Here is a 25,612-nt window from a genome sequence, read left to right as displayed (position 1 = left end):
CAAAATATTTCATTATTAGAATTTTTGTTGAATAAAATTGAAATTATAATCAGAATTTTTACTCAATAGAATATTTTTATGTAATCGAATATTTATTTAGTAGAATTCACAATTCTGTCATGTGATTGTTGTAATTTCACATATGTATAAATGATTCCATACGTTTTCTCGCAAAATGCTTGACATATTAGGCTAAAATTTTTGTTAAATTAGATTAAATAGAAATTCTATTAAATGAATTTTTGGTTGAGCAAAAATTCTGTAATATAAAAAATCAGTTTAATGGAAATATTGTTAAAAAATAATTCAAACAAATAAAAATTCGGCTAAAAGAAAATTCTATATCTAATGAAATTCTTATTAAATAGAAATTCTAACCAATTAAATTTAAAAATTTGCCTCAGTTGAAATTTTATTAAATAACAACTCTAACCAATGAATTTTAGGGTTTGATTTATTCGTTCCGTTTATTAAAAAAAAAAGGAAAAAAATTTAAAGATTTATAACAACTTTAAGAAACTATAATGAAAATTCATGTATTTTCTTCAATTTTCGATTAGTTGATGGTTTTTTTTTCTTCCGATAATAAGTACTTGCGCGAGCATTGAAATCACCATTCTCACAAATCATTCTCCTTGTGTTATATATGTATATGATGAGAAGCATAATCATTCTTCACCTTGGGAACCGGAGATGAGTGTAAGCGAGGCCGATACAGAGAGGAAAGGGAACTTAGCATCAATTTAGTGACTTGGATCATTTCGTGTTTCGTATATATACTATATATTCTCGCAATATATATATATATATATATATATATATATATATTAATTCATTTTACTTTGAGAAAAAAAAGTCAAAACTTGTTTAAAATGGACCGTTTAGACAAAATACAATCTGTACACATCCCAGAAGTAAAAGTAGACTTAGCATTTTATTTTCAATTTGCTACATTTATTTCTTATTATGACAATATTTCAAAGATCTAAATAATCTGATTCATCAGATCCCGGATTTGAATATGAAACTTTTTTATTTACAAAAAATTACTCTTACAGCTTTTATTATGTTAAATTTTCTTTTTTAAAATATTTTATAATTATTATTCTTTATTTACAATTTAAATATATCTACATATTGCAAAAATAAAAAATACATATGAAAAATTATAAAAAAAATTATTTATTATTAAATTAGAAAAGTAAATTTAAATCGAATAAAAGCAGTAACAATATATTGTTTTGTGAAGAAAAAAGTTTTTCAACGCCTGGTAGCGTGAGAGTAAGGATTAAATTTCACGTTTTCTTCCAAATACTTAAACGTGAATTAAAATGAAACAATTTTAATTAAATATAATAACTATAATAGCCGAATAAGTATCAACACATTTTATAAAAGAATTATATTGAAATAAGTATCTTATTATTTATTTGACAAAAAATATAAGTGTCCGACTATATTGTAATATATTGTACGAGATTATCTGCGTTTACCCAAATAAATAAAAAAAACATTTACACTTGACCTCCTTTAACTACGTAACAGGTTATTAAGACACATAATGCCATTTTTCAAGCTAGAAAGTATAATACTATTTATTTTAATAAATTATTACTAATATTAAAATAAGTAAAACAGTTATTATTGTTATTTTTGAAATTTTTGTTTGCATATTTTCAAAAATAATTTTCAATACTATATTTAGTTTAATAAATTACCAATACTATTAAAATAACTAAAACTGTTATTAAAGTTTTCAAAAATTTTTAAGAAAAACACTTTTTCAAAATTTTCATAATTTTTTTTTTCAAAATTTTGGATTTGATTCGTATTACGTATAATAATAATTATTATTATGTATTTTGATGTTCTGATTGCGAAAATCAAAGTGAAAATACCTGTAAATTTAATTTTTATGGTAAAACCCATACAAATCCTAAAAATTATGTTTTTTTTTGCATTTTATAGATAAAATATGAAAATTTTTGAAAAAAATTTTAAACAGAAGTAGTAGATTTTACTTTAATACATTTTTTACATTCTATATACTTTTTCAAAATTTTGCATATTTTTCATAAAAAAAACCAAATTTTTTTTTATAGTAACATTTTTAGCCTTTTTTTTATGGTTTTTATCATAAAAATCAAATTGGCGGGTATTTTTACTTTTATTTTCGCAATCAACCCATCTAAATACATAAATGTAAGTAGTTTAAAAAAACTGGGGGTATTAAAAAAATTTTATGATTTAGAAAATTCAAAAAAGGTTCCAAAAATATTGTAAAACATATTTCCCCACGATCGGACCTGGCTTAAAATTTTTGTAAACGAAAATAGTTTTTTTTTAAATTTAAAAAAATCGGATAAAAATAGTTTAAAAATAAAATTTTAAAGTTTAATAACAAACAAATATAGTTTTAAGTTAAAATGATTAAAAGAAATTAGACTATTTTTAAAAATAAGATACTTTATCGGAAATGGAAGAATTTTTACCTAAAAAATATATTTTAAATAATTTTTTAAAAGAACTTGATAAAATTTGAATTGAAAAAAATTGATTAATATTATTGAAAATTATTAATTTAATGAAAAATTTTAGATAATTTTAAATAGTAATTTAGTTTTAGAAGAGTTACATATTTAAGATTTTTAGAAATAATTTAATTTCTAGAGATTTTGAATTGAAATGTTTGTAAAATTGAGTTGCAGAAGATTTTTTTTTAATTACAAATTAATTAAATATTTTTTAAAAATTTAATTAAATAATTGAATATTAGAAAAATTTGATTTAAATAAAAATAATTAATTTGGCGAAGAATGTTAAATAGAAATTTCAAAAAGGCTACAGTACAGATTTTTAGAATTAATGAAAATTTAAGGATTAAAATTTTGTTTAAAAAATCATTGAACCTTTTTTGGTAGAGCACTAAATAAAAAAAAGATTTTAGCCAAATCGAAAATTTCAAAGTTAACGTCAATATCAATTTCAGATAAAATAAGTAATAAATTTAAAAAAAGCAATGATGACTTTATTAGTTATTTTAATAGTATTAATAATTAGTAATTAATTTTGATATTTATATAGTTTAAATTATTGAAAAAATAATATTTTTATACAAATGTTATTAAAATAAAAAAATAACTTTTGGATTCTTTTATATAAGAGATAAATTATTGTTTTCTCAGAACATGAATATTTTCCAAGCGCGATTTTTCCCAAACGCATCTCTCGTTTTATATATTTTTGACCTTGCGCTACACCTGTAATCAACGAGGAATAACTTCAAAGGGAATAAAGATCAGTTTTGTGAAAGAGTTACACTGTAGATGAATATAAACGGACTATATTTCGTTTGTAGTGGGAGATGCGAAGGTATAAAGCCAGAACTGATCCAAGCAGAAAAGGACTCAGCACAAAGGCCAGAGATGTAGTGGTACTTCTAGTCGCATACGTTGCGAGAGAAATTATCTTGAGACGGCGGGCGGGGTGTATTATTTTTTGCAGTGATTCTGTGCATGAATTTTCCATATATCAATTTTTCTAAACGATTGCATTCAAATTGGTTAGTAATTAATAGAAAATTTAGGAATTAAAATTTTTTCACAACAATATTTACAATTCTTTTCTTTCTAAAGTATACAAAAATTACTTGTATATTTCAAAATAAAAAAAAACTTCTTCATTAGGATTAATTTTTATAGGATAGTCAAAGCACAGAGCACAAAATTGCAATCCGAGCTTCTCGGGATAAAAAAAACGACACACTGCATTTACTAAATTTTTTTAAAGTGATATTAAAGTTTGTGAAAGAAAAAAATAGTAGTGCTGCATAAAATGAATAATATTACAGGAATATGTATCAAAGTTGAGGATTACGAGGATCTTTCCCCAGACGTAAGGATTGTTATTTTTATTATTATTATTATTATGAAATATATTAAAAATTACACAATCATTTCAAACAAACGCAGTGGGCGAATGGATTTTTTTCATTAAAATCACTCTATATTAGGTCTCAATTTTGGCATAAATTAGACAATTTTTTTTCAATCTTTTTAATTAAATTCTGTACTAATTAATAAAGTTCAAAAATAAATTTGTAGATAATAATTTGTACTAATATTTAAACAAATAATTTACAGTTTTTAACTGTATTTCATAACATCTTATGATAATAATAAAAATATGTAAAAAGATAATTTTTAATTAATAATTTTCACAATTATTAATATTATTTTCAATTACTTTTAATAAACTAAATTAGCCAATTTTAAATTTGAAAAATAAATAAACATCAAAATTATTAGTAATATTTGCGAGAACCTTTAGAGATAGTTTTCATAATAATTAATATAATTTAATTTCTATATGTTATATAATTATTATTTACGTAGGTACTAAATACCTCGAAATGGTCAATCTAAGACTGTATGTATGATTGGCAAAAGAAACAAAAACAAATTGTTTAAATAATTTATAATAATAACGATTCAAAACTTTAGGGGAGAGTTGGATTTTTGAGTCTAAAAATTGTATTATTATTATTATTATTTTGCTTTAGCTTCATTTTGTTTTGAGCTACCAAGATTTAGAAAAATTAAATTAATCATTATAACAGCAATATAAAGAGTGATTTTTATATAATTTTTTTTTTAATTCCATTATTTTTGTTTAAAAAACGAAAAAAAAAAATAAATAAAAAAAATTTTAGGGGATCCGGAACATAAAAATCACCCTGTTAGAGTAGAACTTTTCGAGGGGGAATTTACTCAGGTAGTCAAATGTACACTGTAAAAAGAAAGTACTAAAATAGTACCGATTTTAGGTGTCAAAATAGAACCAGATGATAATTTAGTACTTATCAGAATAACCAGGTATCTTAGTTACATATTGACTAGAATCACTTTGACTAATTAAACTTTAGCAAAATTGACTATAGATACATGCGATATTAACCAAACACCTTAGTTAATATAACTAGGAAACAAGGGGTCAATTCTACCAAATCGACTTTGACAATATTAACCAAGCTACATAACTGAATTGACTAGGATGCTTGGTTGCGCTGACTAGATTTAAAGTTACTATATGGTTAATAGTCATTAATGCGAAGCAAATTTTTTTCAGTGTAAAAAGTCACATTTTATTCTACAAAATAAATTCCTTCTTTGCAAGTCCTGCTATTGTGGTAATTTTTTCCTTAAAAAATAATACATAAAGAGTACAATTTAAAATTTTTAAGTCATAATATTAAAATTTAAATAACTCATGAATTTTTAAGTAAAAACACGTAATTTTTTGTTTTTATTTTTCACAATTTTTTTAACTAACTTAAAATAAATTTCTTTCAATTTATACTCCTGTCCTATTGGCCTAACGCTCTCGACAAGAGTCCCCGAGGAATACTTTTTGATTGGAAGCATAACCCTGAAAATTATTCTAAATTATTAACCTAGTGCGCCTACAGTACGACTTTCGACGATAGGAGTACTCGCATTTGCCTGGACCACCCGTAATGGGTTTTCTCGCCAGAGGAGAAGGAAAACTGTAGAAAACCTCTCCTGAGTACAACCGGCTTATTGACAACCGAGTTCCAGCGGTGTGAATCGGACAATTAATCGACAATCCACACCGTTGTACCTCGGCGTCAAGCCTACGCTCGGTATGTCTTCACGTGGTGAAAACACATCCGGTCACTGCGTTCACAAAGGGTAACCCATCTTTGCACTAACCGTGCTCAGAAGTGCTTAACCTCATCGAACGCAGACCAAGTGTTCTCAGCACCAAGCCATTACCGGCGGTAACTTAAAATAAATTAATCCATATAAAAATTACATTTTAAAAAACACATCATAAGCTATCTCAGATTAAATTTTTGTGCAAAAATATTCAATACCGGCTGTACAATACGCGTTTGAATACGTCGGGTCCAGCAGACAGAAAAAACCATCGACTGGACCTGACCCCCCCTTAAATCTAATTGGCGGACTGGAAATAGAAAAGTCATATAACTTCCAAAAAATCGGACAAGTGCGAGTTACACTCGCACTGAAATCGAGGGTTCCGTACTCGAAGCGAACTTATTGGTATAAAAACAAATGTTTAAAAAATATGTGTTGTATGTTAAATAATATATATGATACAAAAAGGAACAATTTTCTTAAATTTTTTTTTAAATTGTTCCTTTTTGTATCACATATATTATTTAACATACAACACATATTTATTAAACATTTGTTTTTATACCAAATAAGTTTGCTTCGAGTACGGAACCCTCGATTTCAGTGCGAGTGTAACTCGCACTTGTCCGATTTTATTTTATAAAAAATATTTTACTAAAAAAATATAAGAAACATAATTTTATTTCAACTCGCAATATTTTTATTGTATTTACATTTTGCGTTTTAATTGAATTTAAATTATTTAAATCACTTAAATGAGTTAAAGAAATTTATTGCTTTCTCCGCGAGGAACCCAAATTTTTATAAAATGAACATAAAGAACTCCCAATTTTATTTTAGAGTTATAACGACTGAAGAAATAAACTTAAGCAAAAAGTCCACTGTTTCCACTTCTTATCATGTTTATTAAATTATTTCTATAATCTACACATAAAAATACGTAAAAATAGTAAATTTGAAGCCCTTTAGATAAAATTTTTTCCGTTATTGGGAGAAAATTCATGATTTTTTCTAAAATTATCAGTTTTTTCTTGACAGCCCCAGAAAAATCAACTCCAATCATCCTCGCTATATTTTTTTGTAATCTACACGTAAAAATACGTCAAAATATATAAATTTGAATCACTTTAGATAAACTTTTTTCGTTTTTTGTGGAAAAATACATTTTTTTCTTATTTATCATTTTTCTTCAAAAATTTGATAAAAATTGATCATCAACTCCAATCGCGCTTACATTTTTTTCCCTGTATTTTTCACGCAAAAATATAGTTTTACAGCAAATATGAACAGTTTGGGTTGAATATTGTGTGCGCTAGGGAGAATAAATCATTTTTTTCGAAATTTTTTATTTTTCATTGACAACGCTATGTAAATTGATCTGAATCAAGTTCGCTATATTTTTCCTGTAATTTTCACGTTAAAATACGTAGGTGTGCCAAATTTGAGCTCTTTATGTCAAAAGATGTGGCCGCTAGGGGGGGGGGTATACGATTTCAAAAAACCGATATTAATAGGGTTCCCAACCGAGTACGGAACCCTAAAAATTACTATTTGTGGTATTTTGGGAACATATATTCTTAATAGAAGGTTGAAATCTAAAATTACAAACTAAATGACTACACAGAAAAAACCTAGTCTCATTTTTGTTGCAACTCAAAATAATTCAATGCTAAACAACATAGAAAGTGGCGCCACCAACCTGGTTCATTTTTGTTGCACATCAAAATGAGCCGCTTACACGACTCATTCTGAGTTGAATTTTTTTTCTGTGTATAAGTGATAGGCAAATAATAATTGTGCTGCCTAATCAAAGAAAGGCACATAACTAATGCAATTCAAATGGGTTATGTGCCCTTCTTTGATCCGGCATGTCCGCATTATTGCTCGTTGATTTTTGGGGTTAAAAAATATTCTTTTAATTTTCAAAATGAAATAATTTTTAAATAATAGAACGAGAAAAATTTCATTGCAATAATTGGAAATGATTATTTTTATTATTATTATTATTATTTAAACCTTGTTAAATTAAACAGCAATAATCTGGCATTTAGTAGTCATACTGTTCATCATAGAGTGAGTGAAGTGCGAGGCAAAAGAATTAATGTCAAAAAGTGTTTCTAATTTCAGAATCATTGCAAATTATAATTTTGATTTTAAAATGTGTAAGGTTATAGAAAAATAATTAATAAAAGGAAATTAAATGAATGAATTTCAAAATTCAACAAGAAACATTTATCCACTTTGTCCAAAGCGGTAAAATACCTTAACAATTACTTTTTAAAAAAGTTGACAGCTATAAATTTTTACATTTATACATTTGTTTATTTAATTGTTACTTTTTCTGATTTTTCTTGTTAATAATTGCCTAAAGGTATTTTTTTATATACATTTTTATAAATTAAATCTAATAGTTTCCTTAGGAATTTATCGCAAATCATTTTTCAAAACGAAAAATTAAAATCGGTTAAGATTTGTGACTTGTAGCTGAGTTTGAACAATGAATTTTAGTTTTAGATGACTGTGCGACCGTCGTCTCGTAATTGAAAATTAATATTATTATTAATATTATTTTTGTTTTTAAATTTTTTTATAACAACCTGACATTTAAAAAAAAAATGTATCCGACATTTAAAATTTTGAAAATCTGACTTCAGATTCGAGTTCAACGCATCAAAATATATGGAGAAAGGGTACTTTGATGCTCGAACTTAGATACTATTATTTTTTGTATGTGACTACGTTATTATTATTTGTTAGATAATAATTAAGACGGCCTAGAAAAGCCTTACTGATTATATCTACAATGTTACAATATTATTTGCAATTCATAGTATTTCACTGTATGCAAGGGATTTTTATACGTTTGAATAAATTTGTAGATATTGATTTTTCAAAGAAAATTGTTATATATGTGACGTTAATTACATCACTGTCCTAATGCATATTACTCAAGTGCACTATTCAATTGTTCTAAAGCAATAAGCGAATTACAAGTGACTCAGAGCATTTATTCTCAATTAACTAAGTATTACGTCAATATTTTAGATCGCTGATATAACTTTGTTCGAATATTTAAAAAATTATAAGGAAGTAGAAATTCTAGCTTTTTTTTAAAACGAACAGAGATACCGTCATTTCTGACATTTATTCATAAAAACTTAACAATATAATTAGGACAGTAATATTGTAATGCTCGTTTTGAGCAAAATGCATTTTTACAGATTTATCTCAATCAGTCTCTAAATCTGTTTCTTTTCACTATAATTCAATTAATTGCTTAATATTTTACAATTGAATTAATTCATAGTAGAAGAAATAGCAAATATATATTACTATAACTTAACTACACTGTAACGAAAATTTATTTGATAATTGGTTATTTGATTATTTACAGACCTCGGATTATACGACTTTTTTGACTTATTTACATTTTTTACAAAAATTTTTAAACAAAAAAAATAGATATTTTCAATAATTTTATTAAAAATTTTTCACAAATTGAATTATTTTAAACTATTTTTCAATTAAAAATTTTATGAAATTCAATAATTGTTTAAAATTTAAAAGTCAGCAAATGAAAATACCAAAAATTTCAATTTAACACCATCTAAAATTTAATAATTTCAACTATAACTCTTCCAAAATTCAATTATTTTTAATAATTTTAATATTTGTTTAAAAATTCAAACTTTAATATTTGTTTGAAAATTCAATTATTTAAACAACATTAAAATAAACACTCCAAAATTGAATTCTTGTCTGAAATTTAAAAGGAAAACCACAGCAGTTTAAATTAGTAGAAAATTTATTTAAAATACGAATGGACATAGTTTTTGAAATATTTGAAATAAATTTTCTTGATAATATTCTTATAGAATTATTCTTAGTAAGGAGGGACGCATGAAAAAACCCCAAATTAGACTTGCCGAAATTTTTGTGGTGTCGAATTAAAATTTATTGAATTTACATTTGGCAGAATTTTAAAAACGTGGATTTTATAATGAGTCCAATTTTAATATCGAAAAATTTCTATTTAACAAAATTTTGATTTTATAGAATTTCTATTTAACTGAATTTTAATAAAATAAGATGAATTTTAATAAAATAGATTTTCTAATAATACAATTTCCATTTAACAGAATTTTTCCTTTGTCGAATTTAATAGACTCAAATAATAATTATAATTATTAAATAATTATTTAATGTCAATAAATTTTTATTTGATAATAGCCAAGTCACCGAATATTTGAAACAAATTTTCTTTACTGTAGTAATTATTCTATTCATCCGATATAGAATATAAATAAATATAAATACACGGAGAAAAAAGATTTCTTTTATAAAGTAACTTTTACTACTTTCAGAGTAAAACTGGACCAACTCGAAGTTTCTGCGCATCTCTGGCAATTTTTACTCCAAAAATTGTAAAATTTACTCTAGAAATAGTAAAACTTACTACGGAAACAGTAAAATTTACTACAGAAATAATAAATTTTACTATTTTTGGAGTAAAAATTGCCAGAGATGCGCAGAAACTTCGAGTTGGTCCAGTTTTACTCTGAAAGTAGTAAAAATTACTTTTTCTTTTTCTCCGTGTAAAAAATTAAAGAAAAATGAAAATGTAATTATTGCTTGAAATATATCTTAATTGTTTAAAAATTCAGAATATGAAAAAAATCGAATAATTTTAAATATATTTCATTAGTAAAGGCAATTAAGTTGTTTGAGAAGAATTCCAGACAAAGTAACAAAATTAAAATGAAAAAAAACGTATTACGGAACTTCCATTTAGTAAATAGATTTTTTGTTGCAGATCAAGGTAAAGACTGGAGCTTCTGAAGTGGCAAATTGTCTTTCATGGCACATACCAAGGCCAACTTTACTTGGACGTAATGAAAGAGACAGTGAAAATGAAAACTGTATACGTCATTATTTGCATGCGTCTTCTCCCTCTAGAGGTTCGACTTCCTCACAAGGATCTACCGCAAGCACTCATGTAAGATCATTATTAATTTATGAAAGTGATTTTATTTAACATATTTTATATGTCAATATCATTCAGGCAGAGAGAAAAAAACAATTAATTTTTTTTTTATAAAGAACTTTTATATCCCGGAAGAATGATTTTTTCCACATTTAATTCTGATTTCGCTTCCTCATAGAAAGCTTTATGGTAATGACGCTTTTTGAACTTCTTAAAATTAATTATTTATTGTAGAAGAATATTTAACGTTTCAAAACTGACTCACATATAGAATTTAATTTACAATTTAATAATTATGTGTGCTAGAATTTTTTTTTTTACAAACAATAAAGAAATTAATTACAATGAAATTTATCCAATTTTAATTTAATTTTGCATTATCTTAATTCTAAGATTTATTGTTAACGATAAAAATATTTTTCAATTAAATATTTTTAAAAATTTAATAACTGTTTGAAATTTCTAAAACAAAAACAATTTCAGCAAATCGAATAACCAAAAAAAAATTTCAATTGAAAATCACATGCAATTCAATTATTTTCAAAAATCTAAACTTAATAATTTAATAATTTCCATCAACTTCTTCAAAAAATCAATTATTTAAAATATTTTTTAATTTAAAATTCTGTAAAATTTAATATTATTATTTACAGAAATTTAAAAACTTTTTCGTATAATTTCTGATTGGTTAATTTTTAAATTCGCGCCCCTAAATTTTCCGGAATTTCTGCGCATGTCTGTCAACTTTTGCTCCGGAAATAGTAACAAAATACTATTTCCGGAGTACATTTTACTACTTCAGGAGTAATTTTTTCTATTTCCGGAACAAAAGTTGCCAGAGATGCACAATAAGTTCTGGATAGTTTTGGTTTTACGTTGTAAGCAGTAAAAGTTACTTAAAATTTTTTTTACGTGAACAAACGAAAGTTCTGTCAAATGAAAATTTAATCAAATAAAAATTTTGTCAAATAAATTTTCGATTTAGTAAAAAATGTGTAATTTATAAAAAAAAATCAGTTAAGGGGGGAACACCAGTTGTAACTCAAAAAATAATGCTTTATACAAGAATATTTTCCAAAAGAACAATGAATCTTTTCAAAGAATACTATTTATTAGTTAAAAGTACATGTAAAAAGCTGTAATTTAAAAGAAAAAAAAAATTTTTTTAACAAAAACTTTTGGAGATATGAGCCATTGAAGTGGCGCCTTAAGAAAAAAGGCGAATTGCGGTGACCAGCATTCTGCAAGTATACTTCGTCTGAAATACAAAAATGAAATTGATTTACATTTATTATAAGATTATCTAGTTCGTGATCGAAGGATTTAAAAAAAAAAAAAAAGGATATAGTTCCGAATAGCACATACCTCCGATTTCAATAAAACTTAGTATCCCTACGTAATTTGGTGCGCTGATTACCAAAATCATAGTGAAAATTGGCGGAAATTTAATTATCATGGTAAAAACCATAAAAAACACCATAAAATGATGGTTTTTTTCGATTATCTCGTAAAAAACAAAAAACTTCGAAAAAAGTTTTAGACGGGTGCAGTTCCGAATAGCACATACCTCTGATTTCGATAAAACTTGGTATCCCTACGTAATTTGGTGCGCTGATTACGAAAATCATAGTGAAAATTGGCGGAAATTTAATTATCATGGTAAAAACCATAAAAAACACCATAAAATCATGGTTTTTTTCGATTATCTCGTAAAAAACAAAAAACTTCGAAAAAAGTTTTAGACGAAAGTTGTAGATCTCTAAAAAACACACATTTCATGTTTTATGCATTTTTTACCAAAAGTCATTATTTTTCGAGAAAAACGCAAAATAGTAAACACGGCCTTCGGCCGCGTAAGGTACTGCTCGCTTCTCTTTTTAAGAAATCTTGGCGAGAGGGGGTGGATGTGTCCGAAAGTAATTTGCAGAAATTATCATATTCACCATTACTCAGGATCCAACGAATTCCGCAAAATACTTTCGGCCATATCCACCCCCTCTCGCCAAGGTTTTTTTAAAAAGAAAAGCGAGCAGTACCTTACGCGGCCGAAGGCCGTGTTTACTATTTTGCGTTTACCGCTGCTGTAGACTCCACCCCACAATTTCTGCAAATTACTTTCGGACACATCCACCCCCTCTCGCCAAGATTTCTTAAAAAGAGAAGCGAGCAGTACCTTACGCGGCCGAAGGCCGTGTTTACTATTTTGCGTTTTTCTCGAAAAATAATGACTTTTGGTAAAAAATGCATAAAACATGAAATGTGTGTTTTTTAGAGATCTGATATAGTTCCGAATAGCACATACCTCCGATTTCAATAAAACTTAGTATCCCTACGTAATTTGGTGCGCTGATTACCAAAATCATAGTGAAAATTGGCGGAAATTTAATTATCATGGTAAAAACCATAAAAAACACCATAAAATGATGGTTTTTTTCGATTATCTCGTAAAAAACAAAAAACTTCGAAAAAAGTTTTAGACGAAAGTTGTAGATCTCTAAAAAACACACATTTCATGTTTTATGCATTTTTTACCAAAAGTCATTATTTTTCGAGAAAAACGCAAAATAGTAAACACGGCCTTCGGCCGCGTAAGGTACTGCTCGCTTCTCTTTTTAAGAAATCTTGGCGAGAGGGGGTGGATGTGTCCGAAAGTAATTTGCAGAAATTGTGGGGTGGAGTCTACAGCAGCGGTAAACGCAAAATAGTAAACACGGCCTTCGGCCGCGTAAGGTACTGCTCGCTTTTCTTTTTAAAAAAACCTTGGCGAGAGGGGGTGGATATGGCCGAAAGTATTTTGCGGAATTCGTTGGATCCTGAGTAATGGTGAATATGATAATTTCTGCAAATTACTTTCGGACACATCCACCCCCTCTCGCCAAGATTTCTTAAAAAGAGAAGCGAGCAGTACCTTACGCGGCCGAAGGCCGTGTTTACTATTTTGCGTTTTTCTCGAAAAATAATGACTTTTGGTAAAAAATGCATAAAACATGAAATGTGTGTTTTTTAGAGATCTACAACTTTCGTCTAAAACTTTTTTCGAAGTTTTTTGTTTTTTACGAGATAATCGAAAAAAACCATGATTTTATGGTGTTTTTTATGGTTTTTACCATGATAATTAAATTTCCGCCAATTTTCACTATGATTTTCGTAATCAGCGCACCAAATTACGTAGGGATACCAAGTTTTATCGAAATCAGAGGTATGTGCTATTCGGAACTGCACCCAAAAAAAATTTGACAAATTGGCGACCTGTCAAAGTCAAAAGTATGATTTTCGTTAAAAAAATACGGTCGATTTTCAGCTATATAAAAAAAAGTTTTGCATAAAAAAAAAAATCCTTCGATCACGAACTAGACTTATATGTGTAAATGAAGCACACTAAATTTTAAATAAATCGGTTTAATGGTATTCGAGTAATCGTGGTCACCGACTTGGAAAATGTCATTTTGAGAAAAACGCATTCAAAGTTTCAACTTACTTTTTTTTGTTCAGGAGAAATTTTGTTTCCAAGTTACAAAGAGTCATCGATTCCTGGACCATATAATAACTCTTCCGCAGTGGTTGCCGTTTCTAAATCATAGGAAAAGGCCATGTGTCGTTAGGGTCAGGTATGGCTGGCCACCTTGTATAAAGCCACGGGACGCGCCGCTGCAGTGTTCTGTATATCTCATTTATTTTTCACCGGATCAACTTTGAAATTTACAGACACATTTCTAAATATGTATACTTTAAGAAAATGCACAAAAAAAAAATTCGATTTTTCGAAAGTTACAACTGGTGTTCCCCCCTTAAAGGGAAATTCGAAAAAATAAAAATTCTGACAAATAAATAAATGGTACCTAATTATTTATTACCAGTTTTAATATTTAATTTTAATTTTTAGAGCGCTGCTTCAGGTACTCTACTTTTGACAGCAGCTAACCTTGCAAATCTTGCTGCCATAAATCCACCATCGGTGACAGTTCCAAAACAAATTGATACAACATCAATTGCCAGTAGTACGCATTTTACAGTAGTCAACGGACTAGGTAGACAAAATATTGTTCATCGGAAATCTTGGTGTGCGAAAAATAAGCTAACTGTGTTAGTCTGCACAATGAGCTTTTTGTTTATGGTTGGATTGCTCGCAGGAATTCTTTTAATGGATGGTACGTTAAATTATTATTATTATTATTATTGCTGAAAACTAGTATGAACTAACAAATCATAAAAGTATTTTTATTGAGGTTGCAAATAAAACTTATTTGATAATTCTTTCAAATCACAATTCGTAGAAAGAAAACTTTTGACAAATATAGTTTAGATGAAATAAAAATTCTGCTGTTTAAAAATTCCACTAAGTAGAAATTCTATTTAAATAAAATTTTGCTAAATAATAATTTGTCTAAATAAAAAAATCTCAATATTGAAAATTCGGTTAAAAAAAGTTTTGTCCAATAGAAATTATATGAATTCAGTTAACTGAAAATTATGTTAAATGAATATTTTGTGTAATGAAAATTTGATTCAAAAACAATTATATTAAATTCGAACTTTGTATTAGGAAAATTTTGCAAAATAAAATTTCCGTTAAATAGAAATTATAGTAAATAAAAATTCAATGAACTAAAGAAAATAAAAATTCTTAAATATAAAAGTTCAATTCAATATAAATTCTACTTTATAAAATTCGGTAACATAGAAAATCGAGCTTATTAATTTGGAAGCCGTAGAAATTCAAAATTCAGTTTATGGATGATCCCAAATGCAATTGGTCGAAAATCAATTTGACAGAATTTTTATATAGTCGCACATTAATTTTCCAGAAATTAAATTTGATCAAATCTCTATTTCATCGAAAACGTTGTCTTGTTTTTGCAGAAAGAATATTAATTTTGTAGAATATTCATTTACTCGAATATTAATGTTCCGGAAAATTAAAATGGTCGAAAATCAATTTGCCATAAATAATTCGTCGGGAATTTCAAATTTGACCAATCAGAAATTATCAAGAAAATTGTGATTGGTCAAATTTGAAGTTCCCGTCGAATTATTTCTGGCAAATTGATTTTCAATCATTTTAATTTTCTGTAACATTAATATTCGAGCAAATAAATATTCTGCAAAATTAATATTCTACAGTATAAGATTCTATCAATCAAGTAAAAATTCGTTTAAATAGACATTCTGTCAAATATTAATTAGAAAAATATAATGTCCTCTAAATATTAATTAGATGTAATAAAATATGTTAAAACAAGTTTTTTTTACCATCCTCTTGTGTATAAATGCTTCTTAATAACAATACTTGATTTTTATTTATAGTGAGGGCCAGGAGTACATACGGATAGATTATCAAAACAACAGCCTATTAACTACAACTTCACCGGAGAGCGTTTTCTTGAGGAACTCTCAATGTTGATTTATTACAAGGAATAAAACAAAAAAACATTGCTTAAGCATCATTAAGTAAACTAATTTGTGATAAAAATACAAGAAGAAATTTCTTTAAAATTTAGGCTTGTTTTTTAAAATGTATAAATAGAGAAATGAGGTATAAAATTTGAGTATTTGAAAAAAACAAATTTAATCAAATTTTTAGAATTAATATATAGCAAAATATTTTTAAATCGATACTTTTTTGATAATATTATCCACTTCAAAAGACTTCCTTTGAAATGAGATTCCGACAATAATTTTTACGATAATCTAATGGAATTCCAATGGAACTTATTAATGGAATTTTCAGATAGTCCTTTCGGAAAAACCTTTCAAAGTAGGTATTATATAATACTTATAAGCATTGTAAAGTTTGCGAATGAAATTTTTTGAGAAAAAATATTAAATAAGTAGTGTTATTTTTTTCTCTAATTTAGCAATTTAGACAAAATTAAAATCATGTAAAATGTGTATTAAAATTGCTCACTCAAAAAGTTCCATTCGCCTTTAAAGCTCACGCTTATAGGATATAAATTTGTATTACACAGCGTCTAGTGTGTGTGGTACGTTAAAAAGTAATTACATTTGTGTAATGAGTATGTTCGAAGCTACTTATGAGTAATTATTTAATTGATTGAAAGTGAGAATGAGATCATTTTGCGAGAAACTTGAGCTTTGTGTCTCAGATATTTCTTAATTTTTTAAAAGTTTTCTTTATATTATTTTAAAAATAACTGTACCAAATATTAAAGTCCAAACTTTGAAAAATTGTTTATTTATTATTTATTTATTTATTTATATATTTAAGTCTTGTTATTAAACTTCAATGATTTTTTCATAAAAAAGGATCATAATATTTTTTCATAATAAAAGAGAATTACAGTAAAGTGAAAAAAGTATCAAGAAATTTGAAATTTAAAATTAATATAAAATTAAACTTTAACGTTCCTCAATTATTAAAAATACAAAAAAGAACAAATATTTATTTGTTCTATTTCGATTATTCTTTTTTGTATTTTTAATTAAAATTAATAATTGTTTCTGTAGTTAAATAACTTAAAATTTTAATTTTTAACAAAAATTAAGAAATATCTGGGACATGAAACTTAACTTTCTTTGAAAAAGTTATTATTTGAAAAATATTTACATCTTGTGTATATTTTTCAATTATTTCAAAAGACGAATATTTGTGCCGCGTTGAACTGGTTTAATGTATTTCTGTGATCCGAAGACACATGTGAAGGTAATAAATGTACTGCGAATTTTTTTTACATGATTCCAAAAAGAAAATGGTTTATTTTGTAGTTTGCCACTTCTTATCTTCAAAATCCAGACAGCGAAATGAAACAGTGCACATAAATTCCTTATTATTTTAAGTTAGATATTTTTTGTGCAATTTATATACTTTTTACAAAAAGTTTATCTATTCTTTCGTAAATGTAATTTGAATAAATAAAATTATTTTTTTCTTTGTCAGTACCGTGCATATTAAAAACATTCTCAATCTTTAAAAAAAATTATTAAAATTAAAAAATTAGAAGTGCAGAATTTTTTTATTTACTTGTTGCAAATAAATAATATAAAACTTATACAATTTGTAAATATAGAAATTAAAAAAGCGTAACTCTTTTTCTAAACTGAAGAGACTAATTTATTTGTGTGAAATTCCTTATGTCGACGCAACATATAAAATTACAAAATTAAAATTAAAAGTAACTTGTTAACTAGTTTTTAATTGAAAACTGGGAACTGTGGGTAATAAAGTTTTTTTTGTTTCCTCTGACAAAAAGTCTTTAGGAAATTTTCAAGTTGAATGAATTTCCAGTAAGAAATTTGTTCCTTAGAAATAAAAGAAGTTTTTTTGAATGATTGAGAACGCTTGTTTATAATAATTTATTTACAATTGTCAACTTTTTTAGAAAAATTTATTTAATGGCAGAATATGTTCTTAAATGAATACTTCAAAAATTATCGTCGTTGTTAGTGCAATAATAATTTTATAAAAATAATTACAATAAATAAAAATTATGACCTGTTTTACAAACAAGACCAAAGTTTTCAGCATAGATTTTATTTATTCGTGTCATTATTTTATTTAATATTTTTCTTTTACTTTTATTTACCTTTTGTTACATGTTTTATCATTTTCTCTTATAACATTTAATTGAAAAATTGCAATTGAAACCTAGTTTATTTTTGTGATTGTTCACATTCGTCAATTCTATGTAATTTAGCTGACACTTAATTTATCCAAAGATTATGTTTTTTTAGTAGGTAATGCAAAAGTTGATGTTTTGGTAACGTGTGTCTATTTAGCTTTTGAATTCCGTTCGGTTTTCGATTTTGATCAGTTTTAAGAAACTTATATAGTTTTTGTAAAAAGAGGTGGAATTTGCAAAATTTTAGTCTTTTGCTTCCTCGTGGAGGAAGCTTTGTAGTCCTTTCGTTTGTAAAAATTTTCAAAGTGTCGGAAACAAATTTTTCTCTATATAGAAACATGTTATATGAGATCCTGATCAATTGTCCGGATTTATGTATGTGTGTGTGGATCCCTTTTTTGTTTAGAAGATAACTTTAACAGGTTTTAATAGATTTAGATAAAATTTAGTAGGCTCATTTATCATATTAATATCTCAAATCTGACCAAAGGATTTTAAAAATACAAAAAAAAAAAATTTTTTTTAATCGAAAAAATTTGTAAATAGAAAAATTTAAGGTTATATATAATAAAATCGTATTCCTTACGTCAAGACAAATCGATCAGTATATATAAAGTATAGTTTTAATTTAAATTTAAAGAATTAATTAAAGTTAAAAAATTAAAAATTCACATTTTGGCTATAAAATTTTGTGATCATTTAAATTTAAGTTTATAGATGAAATAATTCTATTCCTTACATGAAAACGAATCGATTGGTATATATAAAATTTACATATGAGGTAAATTTAATAAATTAATGAAAGTTAAAAAATAGAAAATACACATTTTAGCTGAAAAATTTCATATTTATTTAAATTCAAATTTAAATATAAAATAATTGTGTTCCTTGCATTAAAACGAATCGATGTAATTGTAAATAACTATAAATTATATATTATTTTTCATTAATATTTAGAAATTTCGGTTAAAATATGAATTTTTGATTTTTTAACTTCCAATAATTCTTTAAATTTTACTCAAATGTATAGGTACTTTAATGTTTATATTATTATATTATTTTTGTATGTTTATTTCAATGTTAATGCTTTCTCCACGAGGAAGCAAATTTTTTTGCTGATCGATCCGAGGGCTGCATTATATTTCAAACAAACAAACAAACAAAGTTGTGTTTGTACGTGTACTAAAAGCTCTATATAATAGAGTTGTCAGAAAACTAATTTATATAATAGTTTTGATCGAAAAACAAAACTCAGTGCACAACTCCCCATTTTCCCCTAATAAATAAAGAAAATAAATAAATATAAAAATATAAAATATAATACATAAATATACTAATCAATTGATAGAATAGTGTTAATCAAATATTTAATAGACCTAAAAGAATTTTTAAGTTAGAATAATTTTCAAGATTTAAACTCTCTATTTAAAAAAAAATTCTAACACAAACATAAATTTTCAAAAATTGTACAAAACTTAAATTTTTTTTTGCTTCCTCATGAAGAAAGTATTGTTATGCCAAAATTTTTCAAAATTCGAGTTTTTAATATATCTAAATGTTGTTTAATGATCTGCTTATAATAAATTAATATTTCAATTATTTTCTTTAGCAAAAAATATGAACATTTTAAAATCAAAGCATTCTTCAATGTTTTCTTAATTATTTACATATTAACACTTACCTCAATTTCTTGAAGAGTTTGTGTCCATCTGTAGTTTGTAAGATCTGCTCCATTTCCACTGTTGGGCTTCAATTTTCCTTTTTCATTCTCATCTTCTTCCTCATCTGCAATTTCTGTTTTTATTTTGCTTTCGGCAGCAATAGAACTACTCGATGCGACGCCCTCTGCTTTCTTAAAAATGAAACACATACATTATAAAAATACATAAGACATAAATAAATAAAAGAAACAAGGTTTCCAGCGATTCATGAAAACAAAATTCAAGAATTTTACAAAGTTTCTCAAGATCTAAAATAAATTTTTTCAAGGTCCACTTTTGGCGTAGAAACTATGAATTTTTTTTTATTTATGACGACAAATCAATTGGCCTATGATTATTCCATAAAAAACTTTAGGTACCTACAATTTTCATTTTAAACAATTATATTAGGTAGGTACATAAAATTATTTTTTTGACGATTTTTTTTATTAGAATTTACAGAATTTCTCTTTACACAACTTTTTGTTTAATAGAATTCTAATTTAACCAAATTTAATTTTAGCAGAATTCTTATTTCACATAATTTTAATTGAGTTGATTATTAAAATTCAAAAATTCATAATTTGCCAAAACTTTAATTCAAAGAATTTTAATTTAACGATTTGTTATTTGATATAAAATTCTTAAAACCCAGAATTTTTACTTTACCGAATTTGCAACTGGCCAAACAAATAATCGATATAAAAATTTTGGTGCTGTTTTTAAAATTTACAAATCACGATTTTCTTCATAATTTCTGATTGGTCAAAAGTTTAAAAATCGCGTCGAAATCATTCTGTTAAAATTGTATATTTGGACATTTGTAATTTCGGACAAATGAAGATAGAAGGAAAAATTATAAAAAGATGAGAATTATATCAAATAAAAATTCGAACCAATAAGGTTGATTGAGAATTATGCTGGATTAAAATTCGGTTAAATTAGAATTTGTTTTTGTTAAAAAATAATTGCAATTAATAAAAATTCTGCCAGCCATACGGTCAGATTTAACAATTTTCAATTGGATCACTAATAAAAATTTCCAAAAAAAGTCAAATAACTGAATTATTGAATGAAACGTAGTGTTAAAACTCCCCTCCGTATCATCAGATTTTATTCAATATTTTAGTTATTTGTTCTTTTTCGATTTTTTCTTTAGTGATTCAATTGAAAATTGTTAAATCTTAACGTATGGCTAACAGAATTTTTAATAATTTGAAACAATTTTATTATTTTTGAACAAATTACCGTGAAAGAGTTTTTTTTGTCCTTTTTGAGAGAATCATCCTTAAACAGAAATTATATAAAAGACTAATTTGAAAACAAAATTTGTCTTAAAAGTAATTAGTATATCCAATAAAATTCTTTAAATTGAAAATTCTAACTAATTATTTTTATGGAATAATCATTTAAAAAACGTGGAAAAATTGTCGATAAAAAATAGTTAAAAATTGAAATTGAAAATTAGTTTGAAAATTTTTAATTTTTGTATTATAAATTCTAAATTGGTCAAAAATTAATATTTTCTACTGTTGACCACTCTTTGTTTCTTAGAACTTAAATGATACAAAAAAATATTAAAACTTTCTGCAATCATTTACATTTAAAGAAGTCAAATTAATAAGATGGTGCCTCATCTTAAGAAATAAATATCATTATTTTAGAAAAATTTAATAATTCGAGGTTTTGTTATAAAAGTCAAGGATTTTCAAAGTTTTTTTTTTAAAAAAAAAGAAAAATTCAAGGAGTTTTCAAGGATTTTAGGGATTTCTACGTTCGCTGAAATGAATAAAAAAAATGTCGTTTACCTTATTATCAAGTTCTTCTTGCAACTTTACAGCCTCTTCATCAGACAACTCAACAATTCTATTATCAGTTTCCATTTTTTGAGCAATTTCTTCCTCTTTTCGTTTTTTCTCAATTTTCTCTAAATGCTTTTTATTCTTTTCAGCTCGCTCTGCACTCTCAGTCTCGGCTTTCGTTATACCTGTACCTTCGTGTTTCTTGAATATGTCTATTACCAGCTGCAGAAAAAATTAATATATTTTTTATACACAGAAAATAAAGTTCAAGACAAGCGAAATAAAACTCAACGTTTTTTAAGTTAACTATAAATATCGAAATAATTTTTGATATGTGTTTAAAAATTATTTATTCTAAGATACTTGAAAAATAAGATTTTAATACCTTTTTTGCAGCTCCATCGCCTCCACCGGTATAGAAATCTGTTTTTCTTGCTAGAAAACTGAAAATTGTATCGAGCAACTGAAATTGAGAAAATGAAAGCATATAAATTACATTATTGTTATGTATATTAATTTATTTCAGGCCTCGGATCGACTTTAAGGTTTTGATGGTCAAACAAATTTCAGGAAGAGTTAAAGTTGAAATTTTTAAAAATAATTGAATTTCAATAAGGATTTTGTTAAACAGACAATAAATAAGTTAAATTTTACAGAACTGAAAATAATTTATCAAATAATTTTAGGTATCATTTTTTAAAAGTAATTGAATTTTTAAAGATTTATAATTAAGATTTTTGAAAATAATTGTACTCCAAGTGATTTAGTTAAACTTCAAGTGAGTTTTAATTAAAATTTTTTTATGATATCTGTTACTGAAAAAATTATTAGAAATTGCTGACAAAAATAGAATTTGAAAATTTCCTAAGTTAAAAATGGTTTTAGAAAATTGAATTTTCGAAGAATATTATAAAAATCATTAAAAATAATTGAATTTCAGGAAAGTTATAGTTGAAATTGTTAAATTTCAGAAAGCTTTAGATAGAAAATTTTAGAAATAATAAAATTTTAGAGGTAATTTTGAATTAAAATTTTTGATAATTTCCGTTGCTGATTTTTTTAATTTTTAACAATTATTAAATTTCATAAATTCTTTAATTCGACAAATTTCATTAAAATTATTAAAAATAATTAAATTTTGAGAGTTACAATTAAAATTTTTAGAAATAATTGAATTTTCGGAAAATATTATAAAATTCATTAAAAAAATAATTATATTTCGGAAGAGTTATAAGGTCAGTTGGGGTAAATGGGGACAAGAGGTTTTGGAGCTTAATTTTCAGTTTTAAAATTAAGTTCAACATCAATATTTTAACCTCAGATCACCTGCAAGAGGTTTTGTGTATTGCCAAGCTTTTATCTTGACAATTAACAGCAAGATAATTCAAGTTATCACTCAATGCATCAAAACTTTAAAATCAAAGTCAAACTGTTTCAGTATTTTGTCTCACATTTCAAAGAAAACAGACTTAAAAATCATACAGTAATGTACTTAAGGAAACGTTTTTCTTAAAACTTTCTTAGAAACTATGCTGTATCCATTTACCCTAAATTTTATGAAATTTTCTAAATTTTGGGGTAAATGGGAACAGTCAGTTTTATGCATTTAAAGCTTATCTAAATTTTTTTCTGCTGCATAAAATTAATCCTGGGAACGTAAATAACAACTTAAAAAAATAAATCCGCAAATATTACCTTTTAAAGGAAGAAACTTACGTAATTTGTGAAAAATAGCGATTTTGTCCCCATTTACCCCAACTGACCCTAATTAAAATTATTAAGTTTACGAAAGTCTTAAATGTAAATTATTAGAAATAATTAAATTTTAAAAGGTGTTAAATTGAAATATTTGAAAATAATTGAAATACAAGTGATTTTGAATTGAAATTTTTGCTAATTTCCGTTGCTTATTTTTTTGAATTTCGAACAATTAAGTATTATAGAATTTCATAAATTCTTTAATTCGACAGAGTTGAAGATAATTGAATTTGTAAAGAATTTCATTAAAATTATTACAAATAATTAATTTAGTGATGAATTTTAGCTAAACATTTATTAAATAATTGAAATAAAGAAGATCTGCATTGTATACTAAAAAAAGACTCATTTTATTAAATAGATTGTAAAAAAAGTCAAAAAAGTCTCATCTTATTAAAATAAGTCGAAAAAAGTCGTATAATCCGAGGCCTGTGAATTCATTAATTTAGTCGTGATAAACACTCCATAAAATATTTTTTCAAAATTTTCCAAACTAACAAATGTTAGGTATTTTGAAAATTTTTGCACATTTTTAAAAAAAATTATGTAAATTTGGTTCTAATTAACCGACTTTAGATTATATCTAATTGCATCTATGCTCCAGCATAAAGTACCTGTCTCTATAATTATTTAGGAAAGTCTACAACTTTTGTACATATACAAAACAAATGTTCGAAATTTGTTAAATTAAAATATTATTAATTATTATTATATATACATAACCTAAATGTTCGTATTACATGCTATATATTCATGTGCTATAAACATAACATTTTAGGTTACTTTTATCACTTTCCACAGTTGGCAATAATTTGAATCCACTATGAAAATGATAAAGTTGCATGAAAAATTGTTATTAATATTTATTTTGGTTTACATAAATGTCATTAACGAGATTATCTTTGTAATAAAAAATTATAAACTAACCTAAAACACCGGTAATATTATCAACACTTACATCCTGAACACCACCTTCATGTTGTTGAGCCATTGCTAGCAACATCCCATCGAATTTATCTTCGTTTTTTGTCATGTTTAATTATTTTTTTATGACAAATTTTATTTACACTCTTTTCAAAAAAAAACGTTGAATTGCATTAATCACATTAATCACGAGAACAAAATGTAACTGCTGCCCACCACTGTCAACATGCATGGGCAAGTTTATTAACAACCTGAGCACAGAGATATCGTAAGGCGAGTCCTCATTAGACAAATTGAAAGAGCAGGGATATGAAACTATTTAAAGGTTCGTCTACAATCTTGACGTCAGAAAAGGAGAAATCAGATTGAGTCGTTAAGGCCTTTCTCCAATAGGATCCTAAACTCTTGCGTTGCGTATGCATTGCGTCGGTTGCTATTGGCAACCAATGCTAAAATCAACGCGTCAGTCACGCAACGCAAAAGTTTAGGTTCCTATTGGAGAAAGGCCTTTAAGGTGCTTTTATTTACGGAAGTTTCTACGCGCCACCTCGTAACGAGGCGAAACCTACGGATAGTGTTCTAAAGACAGTAAATTACGTCAAGAAGAGAAAGAAGATTACGGTAATTTACCGGTAAATTACCGGATCGTTTTTTCTCTGAGAATTTATGAGAATTTTTACTTGTACTTTTATCCTTGTCTGACACGTGCGTTGTCATGACAACGTGTATGACGAGGATAAAAGTACAGACATATGTTCCTGACTGTACAATTATTATTATAATGAAAAATATCTTTGTTACAATATATAATATATATATTAATATATTAATATTGATATAATATTACATTATTATATTGAATCAGGTACATTTATATGCCTGCACTTTTATCCTTGTCTAACACACATGTTGTCATGACGACGCACGTGTTAGACAATGATAAAAGTGCAGGCATATATACCCGACTGTCATCTTGTCAGTAAGAACACAGAGAAAATGAGGGTGCAGTCCCATGGAGCAGATTAGCAGATTAGACGTTGACCAATAAAAAAACAGTCTCTAACGGAAATGCAAAATTTGCCGCGAGAGACTAACTTTTGATTGGCTGAAATCTATTCTCCTAATCTGCTCCATGGGACTGCACCCTTACAGTCTATTATATTCATTGTTCAAATTATTCATTTAA

At 25.9% G+C, this 25,612-nt stretch overlaps 2 protein-coding genes across 2 annotated transcripts in view; one reads left to right on the top strand and one right to left on the bottom strand.

Moving 5' to 3' along the window:
• Window positions 1-24,653, bottom strand: part of LOC127284032 (nuclear migration protein nudC) — a 48,523-nt gene extending 23,870 nt beyond the window's left edge. The window contains exons 1-4 of the mRNA XM_051309314.1: window positions 24,461-24,653; window positions 22,130-22,207; window positions 21,751-21,966; window positions 19,924-20,094 (exon numbers count right to left, since the gene is read on the bottom strand). Coding sequence (XP_051165271.1) covers window positions 19,924-20,094; window positions 21,751-21,966; window positions 22,130-22,207; window positions 24,461-24,535 — 540 coding nt within the window. The 5' untranslated portion in view covers window positions 24,536-24,653. The remainder of the gene's footprint in view (window positions 1-19,923; window positions 20,095-21,750; window positions 21,967-22,129; window positions 22,208-24,460) is intronic.
• On the top strand, window positions 3,395-17,559 carry LOC127284033 (uncharacterized). The gene is made up of 5 exons (XM_051309315.1): window positions 3,395-3,562; window positions 3,702-3,894; window positions 10,495-10,677; window positions 14,549-14,813; window positions 15,970-17,559. Exons 2-5 carry the CDS (start codon window positions 3,835-3,837, stop codon window positions 15,993-15,995), a joined length of 534 nt encoding a protein of 177 aa, XP_051165272.1. The 5' UTR covers window positions 3,395-3,562; window positions 3,702-3,834; the 3' UTR covers window positions 15,996-17,559.
• Window positions 24,654-25,612: the final 959 nt, after the last annotated feature.

This window comes from Leptopilina boulardi, unplaced genomic scaffold (genome assembly GCF_019393585.1).
Source record: "Leptopilina boulardi isolate dan_hultmark-lab unplaced genomic scaffold, ZJU_Lbou_2.1 LbouV2_317, whole genome shotgun sequence".
Lineage (NCBI taxonomy): Eukaryota > Metazoa > Arthropoda > Insecta > Hymenoptera > Figitidae > Leptopilina > Leptopilina boulardi.
This window is presented reverse-complemented; position numbering and strand designations above follow the sequence as displayed.

Excerpts from the sequence above, each read along its gene's own strand:
- LOC127284033 (XM_051309315.1), top strand. The coding sequence starts at position 3,835 with ATGAATAATATTACAGGAATATGTATCAAAGTTGAGGATTACGAGGAT. Across the intron at positions 3,895-10,494 it reads ACGAGGATCTTTCCCCAGAC|ATCAAGGTAAAGACTGGAGC; the intron begins GTAAGGATTGTT and ends TTTTTGTTGCAG. Across the intron at positions 14,814-15,969 it reads AGGAATTCTTTTAATGGATG|TGAGGGCCAGGAGTACATAC; the intron begins GTACGTTAAATT and ends TTTTATTTATAG.